A 17,427-nucleotide genomic window follows, 5' to 3' on the forward strand; every position below is an offset into this window, starting at 1 on the left:
TCCAACATTGAACATCGGGATATATCTCCCGTCACTGATGGGGGGAGGGGACAATTGTTGGTGTTACTTGAGAGTTCTTGTGAGATTTTGTTTTAAAATTTTTTTGTTTTAATTTTCCAATTAAGCGGCAATTTAATGTGGCCAATTCACCTGCCCTGCACATCTTTGGGTGTAGGGGTGAGTCCCAAGCAGACTCAGGGAAAATGTGCAAATCACATGGACAGTGACCTGGGGCCAGGATCGAACCGGGGTCCTCGGTGCCGTGAGGCAGCAGAGCTAACCACTGCGCTACCATGCTGCTGCTCTCGGGAGATATTTTGCTTCTGCCACCGAACACACCTAACGAAAATGGGAGTGGAAAATCCTGGCCTCAGTTTTTTCAGCTTTCATTTGATCGCATTTTCGTACAAAAAATGTAGCTTTAAAGTTCATTCCAAGTCAAAGAATAAAAATGGTATTCAGTTGCACCAAAAACATTAATTGGGCGTAATTCTCCGAAACCGGGAGAAATCGTGAGGCTGGCGTAAAAAACGGGCGGATTTGACGCCAGCCTCCGCCCCCTCCGACCGGGAACCGATTCTGGTCCCCGGTCGGGGCTAGCATGCCACGGCCGTGAACTCCGGCATCGCGGGCTTAACGAATTTCGTTAAGCCCGCTTGCCAGAGTTTGCGACGGCTGACGCGTCACATGACGTCAGCCGCGCATGTGCGGATTGGAAGACTCCAACCCGCGCATGCGCGGATGACGTCATCGTGCATTTGCGCGAAACCCGCGCATGCGCGGGCCGGGATGCCCCTCAGCCACCCCGCGAATGGATACAGCAGGGCGGCGGAAGGACAAAGAGTGCACGGGATAAGTACCCGCTGCCCACGATCGGTGCCCACCGATCGCGGGCCCATGGCACCCTTGGCACGGCCGTGGTACTGCCGTGCCAACCGGTGCCATGGTTCCCAAGATCGCAACTTTACGGCCGTTTTTACGAACGGTCAGACCAGGTGTGTTTGACGTTCCTAAAAACAGTCGTAAAGGGCTTGGACTTCGGCCCATCGGCCAGCTGAGAATCGCTGCTCGCTGTAAAAAAACGGCGGGCAGCGATTCGTGTCGGGAGGCGGGCGTGGGGGGGGGGGGGGGAGAATAGCGGGAGGGCGTCAGACCAGCGTGGCCGTAAAAATTTACAACCCCCGCTATTCTGCGCACCGTCGTGAGTGCGGAGAATCGCCCCCATATACTTAGCAGCCAGTGTTCAAAGATTATAAATAATCAATCTCTAAACTCTTTTGCATTTTTAATCTTACACTTAGCGGCAGTGTGACAAAAATGATGGATACTCACAGCCCAGGTGAAAGACATCAAATATATCAGAAGAGATGATCTTTTTGAACGTTAGATATGAAACAAGATTTCTTCTCAACTTACCGCCCCCAGATCTACGATGAAACAATCTCCTTTATTAAAGCTGGTCCAGCTCAGAGGAACCTCTGTCGCTCTGACAACCCTTCTGCCTTTAATATGTAGCAGTCTCTTTGCAGAGAGATCATTTGTAACGACATGTGTAAACCCAGAAGTCACACCACCAACCTAAAATAGCAAGAGAAACAAACAAATGTAAATGGATTTTTGTATGTGTAATTGGTTATGCTAATATAGGATATTAAGAAGAAACCTGTAAGAAATTAAATTACCAAAAAATATAGGCATTAGTGAAAGTATTTTTTTATCATATTTAACTGTAAAAGTCAACATACTTTTGCCTGGTTAGGCATAGATAACCTCAGCTCACTGGTCAGTGAGGATTGAGCAGCTCTTATAGACCAGCATGTTTGCTCCTGGTGGAAGTTTACATTCCAATAGGACACAGTGCAGCAGCATTTCATTGTTACTGACCACAATGGCACGTCAGGCAGTTATGCATTTTTGACGCATGATTTGCCAAGACGTCACAAAATCATTTGCTTGAGTAAGTTTTAAACGATAAACAGTAATACGTTCACATATCAGTCTTTGGACAGCGACAACAAGCAGTTCCTTACTTTAAGGTAGATGTCTAACACAGCTTTCATGAGCAGTCTGGCTGCCGTTATAAAATGCTTTAACTACATACGGCCATAATAATCTCTATTGTCACAAGTCGGCCCACATTAACACTGCAATGAATTTACTGCGAAAAACCCCTAGTCACCACATTCCAGCGCCTGTTCAGGCATACTGAGGGAGAATTCAGGATGTCCAATTTACCAACAGCATGTCTTTTGGGACTTGTGGAAAGAAACCGGAGCATCCGGAGGAAACCCACGCAGACACTGGGAGAACGTGCAGACTCAGCACAGGCAGTGACACAAACCAGGAATCAAACCTAGCGCTGTGAAACAACAGTGATAACCACTGTACTACCATGCCACCCTTTCCTGCATAATAAAATTAGCCTGAAATTCAAATGTAAGCTATCTAAGTGCGAAGGATATATGAATCTGTGCAGATGGAAGAGGGAGAGCATTTGGTAGTCATAAATGAGTTGGATTCAGTGTAGTAATGGAAAAGGCTGAAGATAGATCAGTATAAAAAATCTCAATTGGGAAAAGGTCCAATTTTATAAAGTGGATATGTGATTTAGCAAAAATAGACTGGAAGGAAACCAGTCTCAGAACAGTGAGAGGCATTTATGGAGATGATAAAGAGGGCTCAGAGCAAAACTTTCCCAGAAAAAAGGTTAGAACTCCTAAATCAAGACTTCTGGCTGTCAAAAGGCATACAGAATAGAAAAAGGCAAAAAATGGAGACTTTTTTCAGATACCAAGGGTTTAAAACTGCAGAAAACCTAATAGAATTAAAAAGTGCCGGGGTGAAATTATATAGGAAATTAGGAAAGCAAAGAGAGGACATGGAAAAATATGGGTAATTAGAAACAAGAAAAAGCCAAACACCCAAATCTGCTTTATAAATATATAATAAGCAAGAATAGGGCCTGATGGGACCATATACCATTGTGTACCATTTACACTCCAGAAAATCAACAAGGCACCTTCAAGAGCACTTTTAATCCATAACCTGTACCACTCAGAAGGCCACGGTCAGCAAATGCATAGAGAATTGCCACCTACATGTTCCCTCAAAGCCACACACTATCCTGACCTGGAACTATATTGAAATTCTTGCAGCGTCACCCGGTCAAAATCCGAGAATTCCCTCCCTAACTGCACTGTAGGTGTGCCTACACCACATGGATTGCAGCAGTTCAAGAAGGTGACTCACTACCATCTTCTCGAGGGCAAAGCGTGAAGGGCAACAAGCACTGGTCTCACCAGTTGTCATGTATCAGAGTAACACCATTGGTTGATGCAATGTCATGTGTTCCGCAATGACATCATCAGAGCATTGTGCGGACTTTTGGGAAGTTCACCATTGCATCTTGGGAATAAAACCCTTACATTATGTTATATGAACTCGACGTGTGCCACCTCTGATTCGTTCTCTTTGTGGCTACAACAAAGAGCATAACAAAAGAGAAACTGGCGATGGGACCTGGGCCATAAAGTAAAAAGGAGAAAAACAACTTTTGACGACGATGTTGTGAGCCAGAAGAAGGAATCATCGATGGAGGTCCAGGCCCATGCACCTTTGGGAGTGAGGTCTGGAGAAATATTGTCAACTTCTGAGGCAGAATCATCGTTGTGGCAAGTAAATACTTGGATACCGTACAGTTTGTCACAGGGTGCAGGCAATCATGACAGCCGCTAGTGCAAATAAAATGGTTACAAAAAAAGAAAGAAAGACTATCAGACAACTGCGAATTACTGGGATCACGGTTTTCTGTAGAGTTACTATTATAGTCCGTAGAGCTGTAAAGACCTTACATGAGGCACATGAAATGGGCCGTGGGAAGGTGAACCTATGAGCCTTACGACCCTGTACCTACTGCCAGGAATCATTAGCGGGGCACAGAAACAACTAGTCTGCTTGTGCACTATGAGTTTGTCTTCTTTAAACAGAGAGAGAATAAATGGCAGGGGAGACAGACTGAACTACAGATAAGGAAGCTGCAATCCAAAAATGATGAGAAGCAAAGGCGCCATGGACGTGTTTGATGATAAGGAGGAGGAGACATGGAACTCTTATGAGGAAAGGTTCCAGTCATTCCCTAAAGCCAATCAGACACCAGCAGACCTGCATAATGGAACCTTTCTCAGCTTAGTTGGGAGGAAAACGTTCATGTTACCACAGAATTTAATGCACCCAGCTAAACCTGGAGACAGGACAGATAATGAGTTAATGGCTGTCTTTCTCTTCCCATCCACTATTAATAACTGAAAAATTCCACTTTCACCATCGTGCACATTTGTTGTATCACTGTGAAAGCTAGCAAAGTACTGGGAATTTGGCCAGACTTTGGGCGATACACTTAGCGACCGATATTTTTGTGACCTCAGGAATAAAGCCATCCAAAGGAAATTGTTGACTGAAGGTGCATTAACCCTAACATCTGCCATAGAAATTGCAATGTCTATGGAACATTCTGCGAGAGAAGCTTCACTGATTGGAGTTCAAACTTAAATCCAAAAGATGGAGCCTGTGAGAAGCAGATCCACCAAGGACATACCATGTCATTGTTGCAACAAAGTAGGACTGGAGATTGTTAGAGCAGAAAGAACAAATGCAAATATTGCGGTAATGTTGGTTATATTGCCAAGGCATATTGGTCAGGCCAACCTTCATCAGCACAAAATAAGTGTACCAAGAAAAATATTGCGAAGCCTACACGGCGGGTTTACCTGTCAAATGATCCAACAAAAGACAAATCAAGTACCAAAGTGTCAAGTCAGCTTAAGGAATTTAAGGTCAGTGTTCCAGCAATACAAGGAGACCAGCATAGATTTTGGATCTATCCAAAATTAAATGGGGATACTATTAAGATGAGTGCTGCAGTATCACTTATACCTGAATCGATATACAGTCAGAAATTGAATTATCTGCCACTGCAACTATCTGGTGTGGTCTTGAGGGCATATACAAGAGATTGTGCCGTTGAAGGGCTTCATCAAGGTGACTGTAGAAGTTAAAGAACAGAACGTGGAGTTGTCTTTTGAAATTGCTGGCCAAAAGAAGACAGCGAATGGTAGTGGATGGAAAGTATTCCGCCTGGAGGTCAGTGACCAGTGATGTCCCGCAGGGATCTGTTCTGGGACCTCTGCTTTTCGTAGTTTTTATAAATGACTTGGATGAGAAAGTGGAAGGGTGGGTTTGTAAGTTTGCCGATGACACGAAGGTTGGTGGAGTTGTAGATAGCGTGGAGGGCTGTTGCAGGTTACAACAGGACATTGACAGGATGCAGAGCTGGGCTGAGAAGTGGCAGATGGAGTTCAACCAAGATTAATGTCAAGTGAATCGAATTTGAATGCTGAATACAGGGTAAAATGCAGGATTCTTGGAAGTGTAGAGTAACAGAGGGATTTTAGGATCCACGTACATAGATCCCTCAAAGTTGCCAGCCAGGTTGATAGGGTTGTTAAGAAGGCATATGGTGTGTTGGCTTTCATTAACAGGGGGATTGAGTTTAAGAGCCATGAGGTTTTGCTGCAGCTTTATAAAACCCTGGTTAGACCACACTTGGAAAATTGTACCCGGTTCTGGTCACCTTATTATAGGAAGGATGTGGATGCGTTGGAGAGGGTGCAGAGGAGATTTACCAGGGTGCTGCCTGGACTGGAAGGCATGTCTTATGAAGAAAGGTTAAGAGAGCGAGGATTTTTCTCACTGCTGGAGCGAAGAAGGAAGAGAAGTGACTTGATAGAGGTGTACAATGTGATGGGAGGCATGAATACAGTGGATAACCAGAGACATTTCCCCAAGGCGGACATAATTTTAAGGTGATTGAAGGAAGGTATGGGGGAGATGTCAGATGTCGGTTCTTTACACAGAGAGTGGTGGGTGCATGGAATGCACTGCCAGCGGAGGTGGTGGAGTCAGAGTCATTCGGGACATTTAAGCGACTCTTGGACAGGCATATGGACAGCAGTAAATTGAAGGGGTGTCGGTTAGAATGATCTTAGATTAGGATAAGCGGTCAGCACAACATAGTGGGTCAAAGGCAGGTACTGTGCTGTACTGTTCTATGTACCTCCACTACAACCTTTGCATCCATGGGAATGGCCTAGTGGCCATGGCAAAGAATCCATGTGTTGAAAGACACATGTTTTTGGTCATGGTTGACACACATTTGACACCATCATGAAATCAACAACTACAGAACAGACCAAAGAAAGGTTTGATGAAGTATTTGCAAGATTTAGGTGACCCGGACAACATGTGAGTGATAATGGTATGCAGTTCATATCTGCTGAATTTGAGGGCTATCTAAGGGGTATGGCATGATCTGCCCCCTACCAGCCAGCTACCATCTGCTTAGCTGAACATTTTGTACAATCGCTCAGACATACAGTGACGGTTTTGAGGGATATAGGCTCTCTACCTAAACATGTCAATCATCTTCCAATAACATACAGAAGCACCACAGAAATTATGAACAGTGATCTGCCAGACTTGAGGATTGCAACGGCCAAGAGCCTCGAACCGGTTCCGATAGATTTATCCACACAACCAGAGACAGTTTTTGTGCTGGTTTCGTCAGATGTAACACCAACCAAAGTATATGAATACACTCTTAGTTCCCCTAAGAGCCAAGGTCATTGTGTTCTGCCAAAATGAGACCGACGTCCACCCAAGAGACTTACTAATGTACATCTGTATCCGTAACAAAACAATGTTAGTTGCGGCATAATGTGTTGGATCTGTGTTTAATTTTTTGATTAAGTAAAAATGTCAGCACATGAAAGGAGCAAAGTGAGCGGGGTGTTATGTATCAGAGTAACACCATTGGCTGGGGTAATGTACAGTGACATCATCAGAGTGTTTCCATGCTTTTGTGGAGTTCCCCATTGTACCCGGTTTGAGCAACATTTTGTAAAACCCTTGTACTATATTATACAAACTCGACGTGTGTCATCTCTGATTCTTTCACTTTGCGGCTACAACAAAGAACATAACACCAGTGATGTCCATACCCTGTCAAAGAATAATGTACAAGTAACCTGTGTGTGGAAGTAAAAGTCACAGGCATGGTTCTTGATTCATCATTTGGGTTGCATTTTACCAACTTTGGCAGGCCTTGATATTGGAACAATTTCTGGGTCCTGACTCCACAAAAATCAAAGGTGAGCCGACAGATGGAATCTTCCGAAGGAATCCAATTAAGGCTGGCAGGCAGGTTCCTTACGTTGGAGCCTGCAGCTCTGTACAGGCACAAGTTCCACCAGTAGAGGCAGGTATTGCTGAGGCAGGTAGGAAATTGCGAGAACACAGCAACACTGATATATTCTACAAATATTCGACGAAAGAGACCCACAGCAAACTGGGCCATCAATGTGGTGGAGAAGCCCCTCCAAAGAATTAGTTCTGACTGTGGCAGCCTTCGACCTTCGGCTCCTTCATTGGCCCCCTGTCCTGTCACTGGAGGGTGCTTCTGGGGAACTGGCAGGTTCTGCACACAGCAGGTTGTTCTCTGCCCCCTCAGAAAATGGTCTCCAATTCGCCTCTTAAATGGGATAATTAGCTGCCTGTCTGCTTGGAGTATGCTACTGATTTTCTTCACTAGCCATCCCTGGGAATATCCCCTGGAGGAAGGAATCATTCCCTACTATTTTCCCAGCACCATTGCCATCAGCTCCAAATCCACGGGGCTGGAAAAATTCAACACTTTGCACCTGAGGAACAGTGCACATATTGCAGATATTGAAGAGAAATGTGAATTATGTGATGGAAGACTACTGTAAGAGGAGAAATATTATGGATTGAGCATTGTTGAAAATAGATAAAACACCAAGCCCGGATAAAATGAATCCCAGTGTATGAAGTGAAAGCAAGCGAGCAAATACAAGAGAGACCGATCATTAATTTACAATGCTCTCCAGCTACAAGCATGATGTTGGTGTACTGCTAATGTTGCATTGTTGTTTAGAAAGGGAGAAAGGGATAGATCAAGTAATACAGGCTGATCTGCCAAACTCAATGCAAGGCTATTAAAATAAATTCCTGAATCATTTATTAAGGCATAGATTAATCAAAGAAAGACAGCATGGATTTGTTATGGGAAAATTGTGTCTTACTGGCTTAGCATAGAATTTTCACAGAATCACAAATTTGTTACAGTGCAGAAGAGAAGCCATTCTGCCCATCATGTCTGCATCAGTTCCCCGAATGAGCAATTCACCTAGAGCCATTCCCATGCTTTCTTCCTGTAACTCTACACATTCTTCCTTTTCAGATCGTGTGCTAATTCCCTTTTGAGTGCCTCGATTGAACTCACCTTCAACGCATTCTCAGGCAGTGCATTCTAGACCCCAACCATGAGCTGCACAAAGAAACTTTTCTTCATAATCGCATTTTCTTCTTTTGCAAATTACTTTAACTCTGTGCCCTCTTGCTCCTAATCCTTTAATGAGTAGGAACAGTTCTCCCCATTTACTCTGTCTCAAATCTCCTTTCAGTCTCTTGTCCAACTCGGAATTCTCAACCTAAAGACTAAAGGGGCTGGTTTGGCACAGGGCTAAATCTCTAGCTTTGAAGGCAGGCCAGCAACACGGTTCAATTCCCATACCAGCCTCCCTGAACAGGTGCTGTAATGTGGCGACTAGGGGATTTTCACAGTAGCTTCATTTGAAGCCTAGTTGTAACAATAAGCCATTTTTATTTCATTTCATAACCTCCAAGATCCTTCCACCGAACACCATCACATTTGGAAGCAAATAGACTTGTTAGTGACAGCCAACATGGTTTTGTGCGGCGAAGGTCATGCTTTATCAAACTTGATAGACTTTTTTGAGGAGGTCATCAAAAGTGATGAGGGAGAGGTTGTGGATGTTGTCTAATTGGATTTTAGTAAGGCGTTTGACAAGGTCCCTCATGGCAGACTGGTACAAAAGGTAAAGTCACATGGGATTCGGTGTGTGCTAGCTGGATGAATAAATAACTGTCTTAGCAACAGGAGACTGAGAGTAACAGTGGAAGGGAATTTTTCAGAATGGAGATCTGTAACTAGTGGTGTGCCACAGGGATCAGTGCTCAGACCACTGTTGTTTGTAATATATGTGAGATACCCTCAATCACGACACAGGAGAGAAGGTAGATGATTCAAAGGCTTTAATCATCTGAGAACTGTACAGCAGCCGAGAAGTGTGCTCATCACATGCTGCCTGAGTGAGCCTTATCTTATATACCGTTTCCTGGGGGCGGAGCCAGAGGCGGAGTCCCCCAGTGTTCCAAGCCCGATCTTAAAGGGCCAATGCATTAAAGGTAAGGTACCGTTATAGCAGCTACTGATAACATTCATCACAATATGTAAATGATCTGGAGGAAAATGTAGATGGTCTGATTAGCAAGTTTGCAGATGATACTAAGATACGTGGAGTTGCAGATAGTGAAGGGGACTGACAGAGAATACAGCAGAATATAGGTAGATTGGAGAGTTGGGCAGAGAAATGTCAGATGGAGTTCAATCCAGACAAATACGAGGTGATGCATTTTGGAAGCTCAAATTCAGGTGTGAATTATACAGTAAGTGGCAGAACCCTCAGGAGCATTGACATGCAAAGGGATCTGGGCATTCAGATCCGTAATTCCATAAAAGTGGCAATGCAGATGGATAAGGTGGTCAAGAAGGCAAATGGCATGCTTACCTTCATCAGCTGGGGCATTGAGTACAAGAGTTGTCAGGTCATGTTACAGATGTATAAAACTTTCATTAGGCTGCATTTCGAATACTGCGTGCACTTCTGGTCGCCACACAACCAGAAGGATTAGGATACTTTGGAAATAGTGCAAAGATGGTTTACCAGGATGTTGCCTAGTCGAGAGGGTGTTAGCAATGAGGATAGATTGACCTGATTGAGGGCTACAAAATTACGAGAGGTATAGACAGGGTGAATAGCCAGAAACTTTTTCCCAGGGTGCAAGACTCAATTACAAGAGGGCACAGGTTCAAGGTGAGAGGGGGAAAGTTTAAGAGAGATGTGTGGGAAAGTTTTTCACGCAGATGGTGGTGGATGCTGTAGTGATATGTATATATAAAGGTATATAAAGGGTTAATGACTACATCATAGTGTAAGACATCCACTAGATGGCAGCACTAGATTCATGTACAAATATGTGAACTCAAAGGATCTTGGGTCTCTTCGAACCAGGAGTGACTAGTAAGCAGTGTGTTAGAGAGATAGATAATAGCATAGTTAGCACATGTAGATAAATATACTTAATACTTTATTCTGAATTACTATATCACCAGTTATAGTTCTGTAAGAGTGAACAAACTTAACATTATTTAATTCATTAAACCTATTTTACTTTGAGTTGAACATTGGGTGTTTCTTTAGAATCACACCATCAGACCATTCTGGAAATATAAAACAAAGAGTAATGACGCATTACAAATAAGTAATATAACAGTTGCCTGGAACACGTTACCAGTGGAGGTGGTGGAGGCAGGCATGATAGCAATGTTTAAGATGTATCTTGATAGACACATGATCGGGTGGGGAATGGAGGGATTCAGATCATTTGGGCAATGAGTAGTAGGTCGACATAAGAAATCTGGATCGGCACAGGCTTGGTGGGCCGAAGGGTCTGTTCCTGTGCTGTAATGTTCTTTGTTCTTTCTTCTTGTTCCAGTCACAGAACCAATGGTAATGATTAACAAGCTGTCAAGTGAGAGGTTTTTGTCTCGTTTAAAAGCTCCTAATATGAAATGAAACCAATGAAAACAGTTTGAATTTCTCCAATCTATTTTCAGAACTGAAATTCATCACCCCCGGAACCATTCTCGTGAATCTTTTTTGCACTCTGTCCAATACCATCACATCCTTCTTAAAGTGCGTTGCCCAGATGTAGGCACAATACTCTAGCTGAGGCTGAATAATGTCTTATTCAACATTGCTTTCTTGCTGTTGTACTCCATGTCTCTATTAATAAAGCTTCGGATACTGTATAATTTATTCACTGCTCTCTCAAACTGTCCTACCACCTTGTGACTGATGCACATATACACCCAGGTCCCTCTGCTTCGACACCTCCTTCAGAATTGAATCCTTTATTTAATCTAAAGGAGATAACAAGGTTGGTCAATGAGAGTTTGCTGTTGTCAACATAAATTTTGCAAGTCTTTTGACATGATCCCAGGTGAAAGGCTGGTTAGAAAAATAAGAGTCCATGTGATCCAAGAGGAGGTGGTATGTTGGATCCAGATTTTGCTCAGTAGCAGGAATTAAAAACTAATAGTCATCGGGTGTTTTTCTGACTGGAAGGATATTTCCAGGAGAGTTCCTCAAGGCTCAGTGCTCTGCCCCTTTGTGGTCGATATCAATGATTTAGACTTAAATATAGGGGGCATAAATGAGAAGTTTCCCAATAATACAAAAAAATAGCTTTGGAGTTGATTGTGAGGAAAACGCTGTAGATTGCGTGAAGATATCAATGTGCACCGGTGGGGAGAAAGCGGCAAATGGAATTCAATTCAGATAAGTGTGAGGTAAAGCATTTGGGGAAAAAAATAAGGCACAGAAGTGTGGTGGTATGATCTGCATAGCTGTCTGCCATTGGTGCAGAACACCGGCTTACCATTGGCCCTGGTCGGTAATGTGCCTCTCGACCGATTGGTTGAGACCAGTCATGTGACAGCTCTCCGATTGGTCGAGAGGTTAAGTTAACCACGCCTCCATACCAAGGTATAAATAGTCAGAACGCCCGGCGGTCGTCCATTTACTGTAGTCGACCGCAGGGCTAACTTCTAGCTTATTAGAGCCTAACTTTTGTACAGCAACTCGTCTCGCATTCGATTGATGGTTCATCAATTTAATAAGCTAGATTTTTGAAGGTGGAGTTCCGGATCAAGCCCGAATGCCTCCGCATCAGCCCGCAAACTCAGAACGCTTCAGAAATTTTTCACCATTGGCTGGTATGTCTCGAAGGATACCTGGCGTCTGCAAACAGCCCCCCCACCATGGCACAGAAGCTTCACATCCTCCACTCCAGCGTGGGCACAGCAGCCTACACGATGATCAAGGAAGAGAAAGATTACGATGCGGCCATGCTTAAGCTGAATGGACAGTTTCTTAAACCAGTCAACAGAGTGTTCGCCCGACATCTGCTGGCCACCAGACAGCAGCTCCCCGGTGAGTCATTAGACCAATTTTACCAGGCCCTCGCTGTCCTGGGGAGGAATTGCTCCTGCCTCCAAGTTTCAGCCACGGAGCACAGGGAACTGCTGATCAGAGATGCTTACGTGGCTGGGATGCAGTCCCCCGCTATCCGCCAGCGGATGCTAGAGAAAGACGACCTCAGCTTAACTGAGACACAGACTCTCTCCACCTCCCTGGAGGTCGCCGATTTAAACGCCCGCTCCTATGTCCCCAGCCGCGCTGCACCACCCTGGGCCTCCTGGCACGCTTCCCCACCGCCATCCGCCGCTCCTGACCTCCCTCAGGCCTGTGCCGTGGGACGCCCCGACAAGTCCACGGGGCTCCGCTGCTATTTCTGTGGGTTCGCGAAACACCCTCGCCCACGCTGCCCAGCCCGCTCCGCCCTATGTAAGAGCTGCGGGATGAAGGGCCACTTCTCCTCCGTCTGCCAGGCCAAATCGGTCGCTGCTGTACCACGCAGCGACCGGGGATCCCCTTCTCCGGGCCCTTGCTGGCCCCTCCAGTACGCCGCGCCGATCTCTCCCCCTGCCCCCGGGCCCCTGCGCCCGGCCTGCGCGGCTCCCCCTCTCCTCTGGGCCCTTCCGGGTCCCTCCAGCGCACCGCGCAACTCTCTCCTCGCCGCCCCCGGGCCCCTGCGCCTGGCCTGCACGTCTCTCTGCCCCCGCTCCCAGCCGCTCCGGTCGGCTCGCCGGCACCGCTAACTCCGCCCCCCTCAACCACGAGGGCCCCAAGGGCGCCGCCATCATGGGGCCCCGACTCCACATGCGCGTCCAGGGCGCCGCCATCATGGGGCCCCGACTCCACGTGTGGATCCTGGGCGCCGCCATCTTGGGGCCCCGACTCCACGTGCGGGTCCTGGGCGCCGCCATCATGGGGCCCCGACTCCACGTGCGGGTCCTGGGCGTTGCCATCTTGGGATCCCGATTCCACGTGTGGATCCTGGACACCACCTTCCTGGACTGGCACGCAAGGTTCTGCCAGCATCTACTCGGGCGATGACGACTGCGATGATGGTTCTTCTCCACGGCTCGCGGCCATTCAACTCGACCAGTCACGTCCACGCACGCTCGCCAAAACGACAACGCTGATCCACCTCAACGGCCACGAGACGGGCTGCCTGCTGGACTCTGGGAGCACGGAAAGCTTCGTTCACCCTGCCATGGTAAGATGCTGCGCGCTCCCTGTCCATCCTGTAAAACACAAAATCGGGTTAGCCTCAGGTTCGCACTCCGTCTGCATCACCGGCTGCTGCATCGCGGACCTCACGGTCCAAGGGAAGGTTTTTAAAAATTATAAACTCCTTGTCCTCCCTGACCTAGGCGCACCGGCACTCCTAGGACTGGACTTCCAGTGTAACCTGCAGAGCTTGACCTTCCAATTCGGCGGCCCTATACCCCACCTCACTGTCTGCAGCCTCGCGTTCCTCAAAGTGGACCCCCCCTCCTTGTTTGCTAATCTCACCCCCGATTGCAAACCCGTCGCCACACGGAGCAGACGGTATAGCGCCCAGGACCGGTCCTTCATCAGGTCCGAGGTCCAGAGGTTGCTGAAGGAAGGGGTCATCGAGGGCAGCAACAGTCCCTGGCGAGCCCAAGTGCTGGTGGTCCGGACTGGGGAGAAAAACCGGATGGTCATCGACTATAGCCAGACCATCAACCGGTTTACACAACTGGACGCGTATCCTCTCCCCCGTATTTCCGCCATGGTAAACGATATCGCGAAATACAAAGTCTTCTCCACTGTGGACCTTAAGTCCGCTTACCACCAGCTCCCCCTCCGTGCGAGTGACCGCAAATACACCGCGTTCGAGGCTGACGGGCGCCTCTACCACTTCCTTAGGGTTCCATTTGGTGTCACAAATGGGGTCTCGGTCTTCCAATGGGAGATGGGCCGGATGGTTGACAAGTACGGATTACGGGTTACCTTCCCGGATCTTGATAATGTCACCATCTGCGGCCACGACCAGCAGGACCATGACGCCAACCTCCGGAAATTCCTCCAAACCGCAAAACTCCTTAACCTCACATACAATAAGGATAAGTGCGTGTTTAGCACCGACCGTCTAGCCATCCTCGGCTACGTAGTGCGTAAAGGAGTGATAGGCCCCGACCCCGAACGCATGCGCCCCCTGATTGAACTCCCTCTCCCCAATACCCTCAAATCCCTTAAACGCTGCCTGGGTTTCTTCGCTTACTACGCACAATGGGTTCCCAATTACGCCGACAGGGCCCGTCCCCTCATTCAAACCACGACCTTCCCGCCGTCGACAGAGGCCTGCAGGCCTTTAGCCGCATCAAAGTGGACATCGCAAAGGCCACGATGCGCACCATCGACGAGTCCCTCCCCTTCCAGGTCGAGAGCGACGCATCAGAAGTAGCTCTGGCGGCCACCCTGAACCAAACGGGCAGACCCGTGGCCTTCTTCTCCAGAACCCTCCAGGCTTCCGAACTCCGCCACCCCTATGTGGAAAAGGAAGCCCAGGCCATAGTCGAAGCGGTGTGACATTGGAGGCACTATTTGGCCGGCAGGAGGTTTACCCTCCTCACAAACCAACGGTCAGTAGCCTTCATGTTTGATAATGCACAAAGGGGTAAGATTAAGAATGAAAAGTTCTTACGGTGGCGGATCGAGTTGTCCACGTACAACTATGAGATCTTGTATCGTCCTGGGAAGCTCAATGAGCCTCCTGATGCCCTATCCCGCGGTACCTGCGCCAGCGCGCAGATAGACCGCCTCCACTCCCTCCACATGGACCTCTGCCATCCAGGGGTGACCCGTCTCTACCATTTCATTAAGGCCCGCAACCTGCCTTTCTCCATCGCGGAAGTCAGGACAGTAACCTGTGACTGCCACATTTGCACAACCACACTTCTACCGCCCCGAGTGCGCACACCTGATCAAAGCATCCCGCCCCTTCGAACGTCTCAGCATTGACTTCAAGGGGCCCCTTCCCTCTAACAACCGCAACATTTACTTCCTTGTGGTAATCGACGAATACTCCCGCTTCCCCTTCGCCATTCCCTGCCCCGACATGACCACATTGACCATCATTAAGGCCCTCCTCTCCATCTTCTCCCTGTTCGGCTACCCCGCGTACATACACAGCGATCGGAGGTCCTCATTTATGAGCGACGAGCTGCGTCAATTCCTGCTCAACAGGGGCATTGCCTCTAGCAGGACGACCAGCTATAACCCCCGGGGTAACGGACAGGTCGAGCGGGAGAATGGTACCATCTGGAAGACCATACTACTGGCCCTCCGGTCCAGAGATCTCCCTATTTCCCGATGGCAAGAGGTTATCCCCGATGCCGTACATTCTAAGGTAGTCAAAGCAGTCCAGTATATTTTCCTTTGGTTGACTGAGGCATATGAGGGCAGGAAGATTATGCAAAAATTGTATACAACATGAGTTAGGCCACAGCTCATGTTCTACGTGCAGTTTCGACCACACTGCAGAAAGCATATGATGAAAGAGGGTGCAGGGGAGATTCACAATGATACTGCCAGAACTAGAAAATGTTAGTGATAGGGGATTGAATAAGCTGGAGTTGTTTTTTTATTAACATAGGAGATTGAGGAGAGATCTAATTGAGGTGTATAAAGTTATGGAGGGGGCCTCGATATAACGGATAGGAAGGCCTGATCTCCCTGAGTTCTCGTGAACTTACTACCTGAAAGGGTGGCAGCGGCAGAAACTCTCATCATGTTTAAAAATACTTGGATATGCCCTTCAAGTGCTGTAACCTACAAGGCAACAGATCAAGAACTGGAAACTGGGATCAGGGTGGATCACTTTTTTTCTGGTTGCCATAGGTGCAATGGGCCAAATGGCTGCTTTCTGTGACATAAATGTTGTATGCTTTGATGATGAGATAATTTGCTGAACTCTAAATTGACAAAACAGGTTAGAGACTTTTGCATATTAATTTGCATTCCCTGGTCACACAGTTATTTTACAGATACTTTGGTTGTAAGCTATCACACTAATCTAGTTGAGAATTTCATTGGTTAAGTTCCTGAGATCATACATTCATACTCATTTGAATACTCTGTTATCACACTGCATGACCATATTTGTCATGATAATTGGTTCACACTGCAGGAAGGCACCATCCCAACTGTAGCATAAATCTCCACACTGTGCTTTCTGTGTTTGGGCCTTCATTTTTATTAAAATGAAAAACTTTGACTTCTCATATATAATTGACAGGGCAACGACATAGCATGTTTCAAACTGCACCATTATTATGTCCTTCATAAAGAAGGTTTATCCATAACAAGAAGAAGCTGCTACCAGCCTCTTCCAAATCTTATGGTTCAGTGCTCAAAGTTATGCCACATCAGCAGTCAGGCCTGTGCTGTTGAAGTTCATTTTTGTATTGTGTGCATTTTGTTCCAGAACTGCCTAACGAGCTCTTCCTGCCTAGAAGTGTCAGCCTAGGGGTGTCTCTACCGGAGGAGTTGGCAATGATTAACCAACCAGTTAGTCAGGTTGTGCAATGTTTCCTTGAAGATTTTGCCCTTTGCTTTAGCCTTCAGTGTGTGAAGTAATTTGGAATCAAAAATATCAATGCGCATAGCTGAGCAATATTTAACTAATAAATTGCCGGGGTGTACTTTCGACCTCTATACCTTGGATAGAGTGTGCACTGGAGACCTCATAACTGCAGTGCAACGAGAAAAGTTAGGAAAACCGCCCCTCTTGAAGGAAATTGCAGCTTTTCGCTGATTATGACAGTAGTATTGATATTCCTTCTACTAGTTGCAAGTGGCTGAAGCTTGTTGCAAGTTCCAGGCTATGATGTCTTTTTGTTTTTAATATATACAAAAATCCAGCACGCCAGGATTGCTGGGCCCAGTTTTGGAACCCGGCATAAATGAGAAGTTTCCTAATAATACAAAAAAAGGTCTTTGGAGTTGATTGTGAGGAAGAAGCTGTAGACTGCAGGAAGATGTCAATGGACTGCACAGGTGGCCACGTGTGGAGTTTTCACATTCTCCCCATGGCTGCACGGGTCTCACCCCCAGAACACAAAAAGATCTGCAGGGTAGGTGAATTGCCACGCTAAATTTGATTTGATTTGATTTATTGTCACATGTACCGAAGTACAGTGAAAATTATTTTTCTGCGGCCAAGGGAACGTAATAGTACGTACATAAGACACAAAAAAAGAATAATCGATAGAGT

The 17,427-nt window shown here is 46.6% G+C and overlaps 1 protein-coding gene across 2 annotated transcripts in view; it reads right to left on the reverse strand.

Annotated features, from left to right (window-relative positions):
• The window catches only part of scin (scinderin), a 214,812-nt gene that overhangs the window by 173,806 nt on the left and 23,579 nt on the right, over positions 1-17,427 (reverse strand). Inside the window, exons 1-2 of one of the 2 annotated variants that reach the window (XM_038797495.1) lie at positions 1,746-1,766; positions 1,417-1,578 (exon numbers count right to left, since the gene is read on the reverse strand). In XM_038797495.1, coding sequence (XP_038653423.1) covers positions 1,417-1,578; positions 1,746-1,763 — 180 coding nt within the window. In that variant the 5' untranslated portion in view covers positions 1,764-1,766. Of the gene's footprint in view, positions 1-1,416; positions 1,579-1,745; positions 1,767-17,427 lie in introns of those variants that run through there. The other variant, XM_038797494.1, reaches the window with a different exon arrangement.

Source organism: Scyliorhinus canicula, chromosome 5 (genome assembly GCF_902713615.1).
Source record: "Scyliorhinus canicula chromosome 5, sScyCan1.1, whole genome shotgun sequence".
In the NCBI taxonomy this organism is placed as follows: domain Eukaryota; kingdom Metazoa; phylum Chordata; class Chondrichthyes; order Carcharhiniformes; family Scyliorhinidae; genus Scyliorhinus; species Scyliorhinus canicula.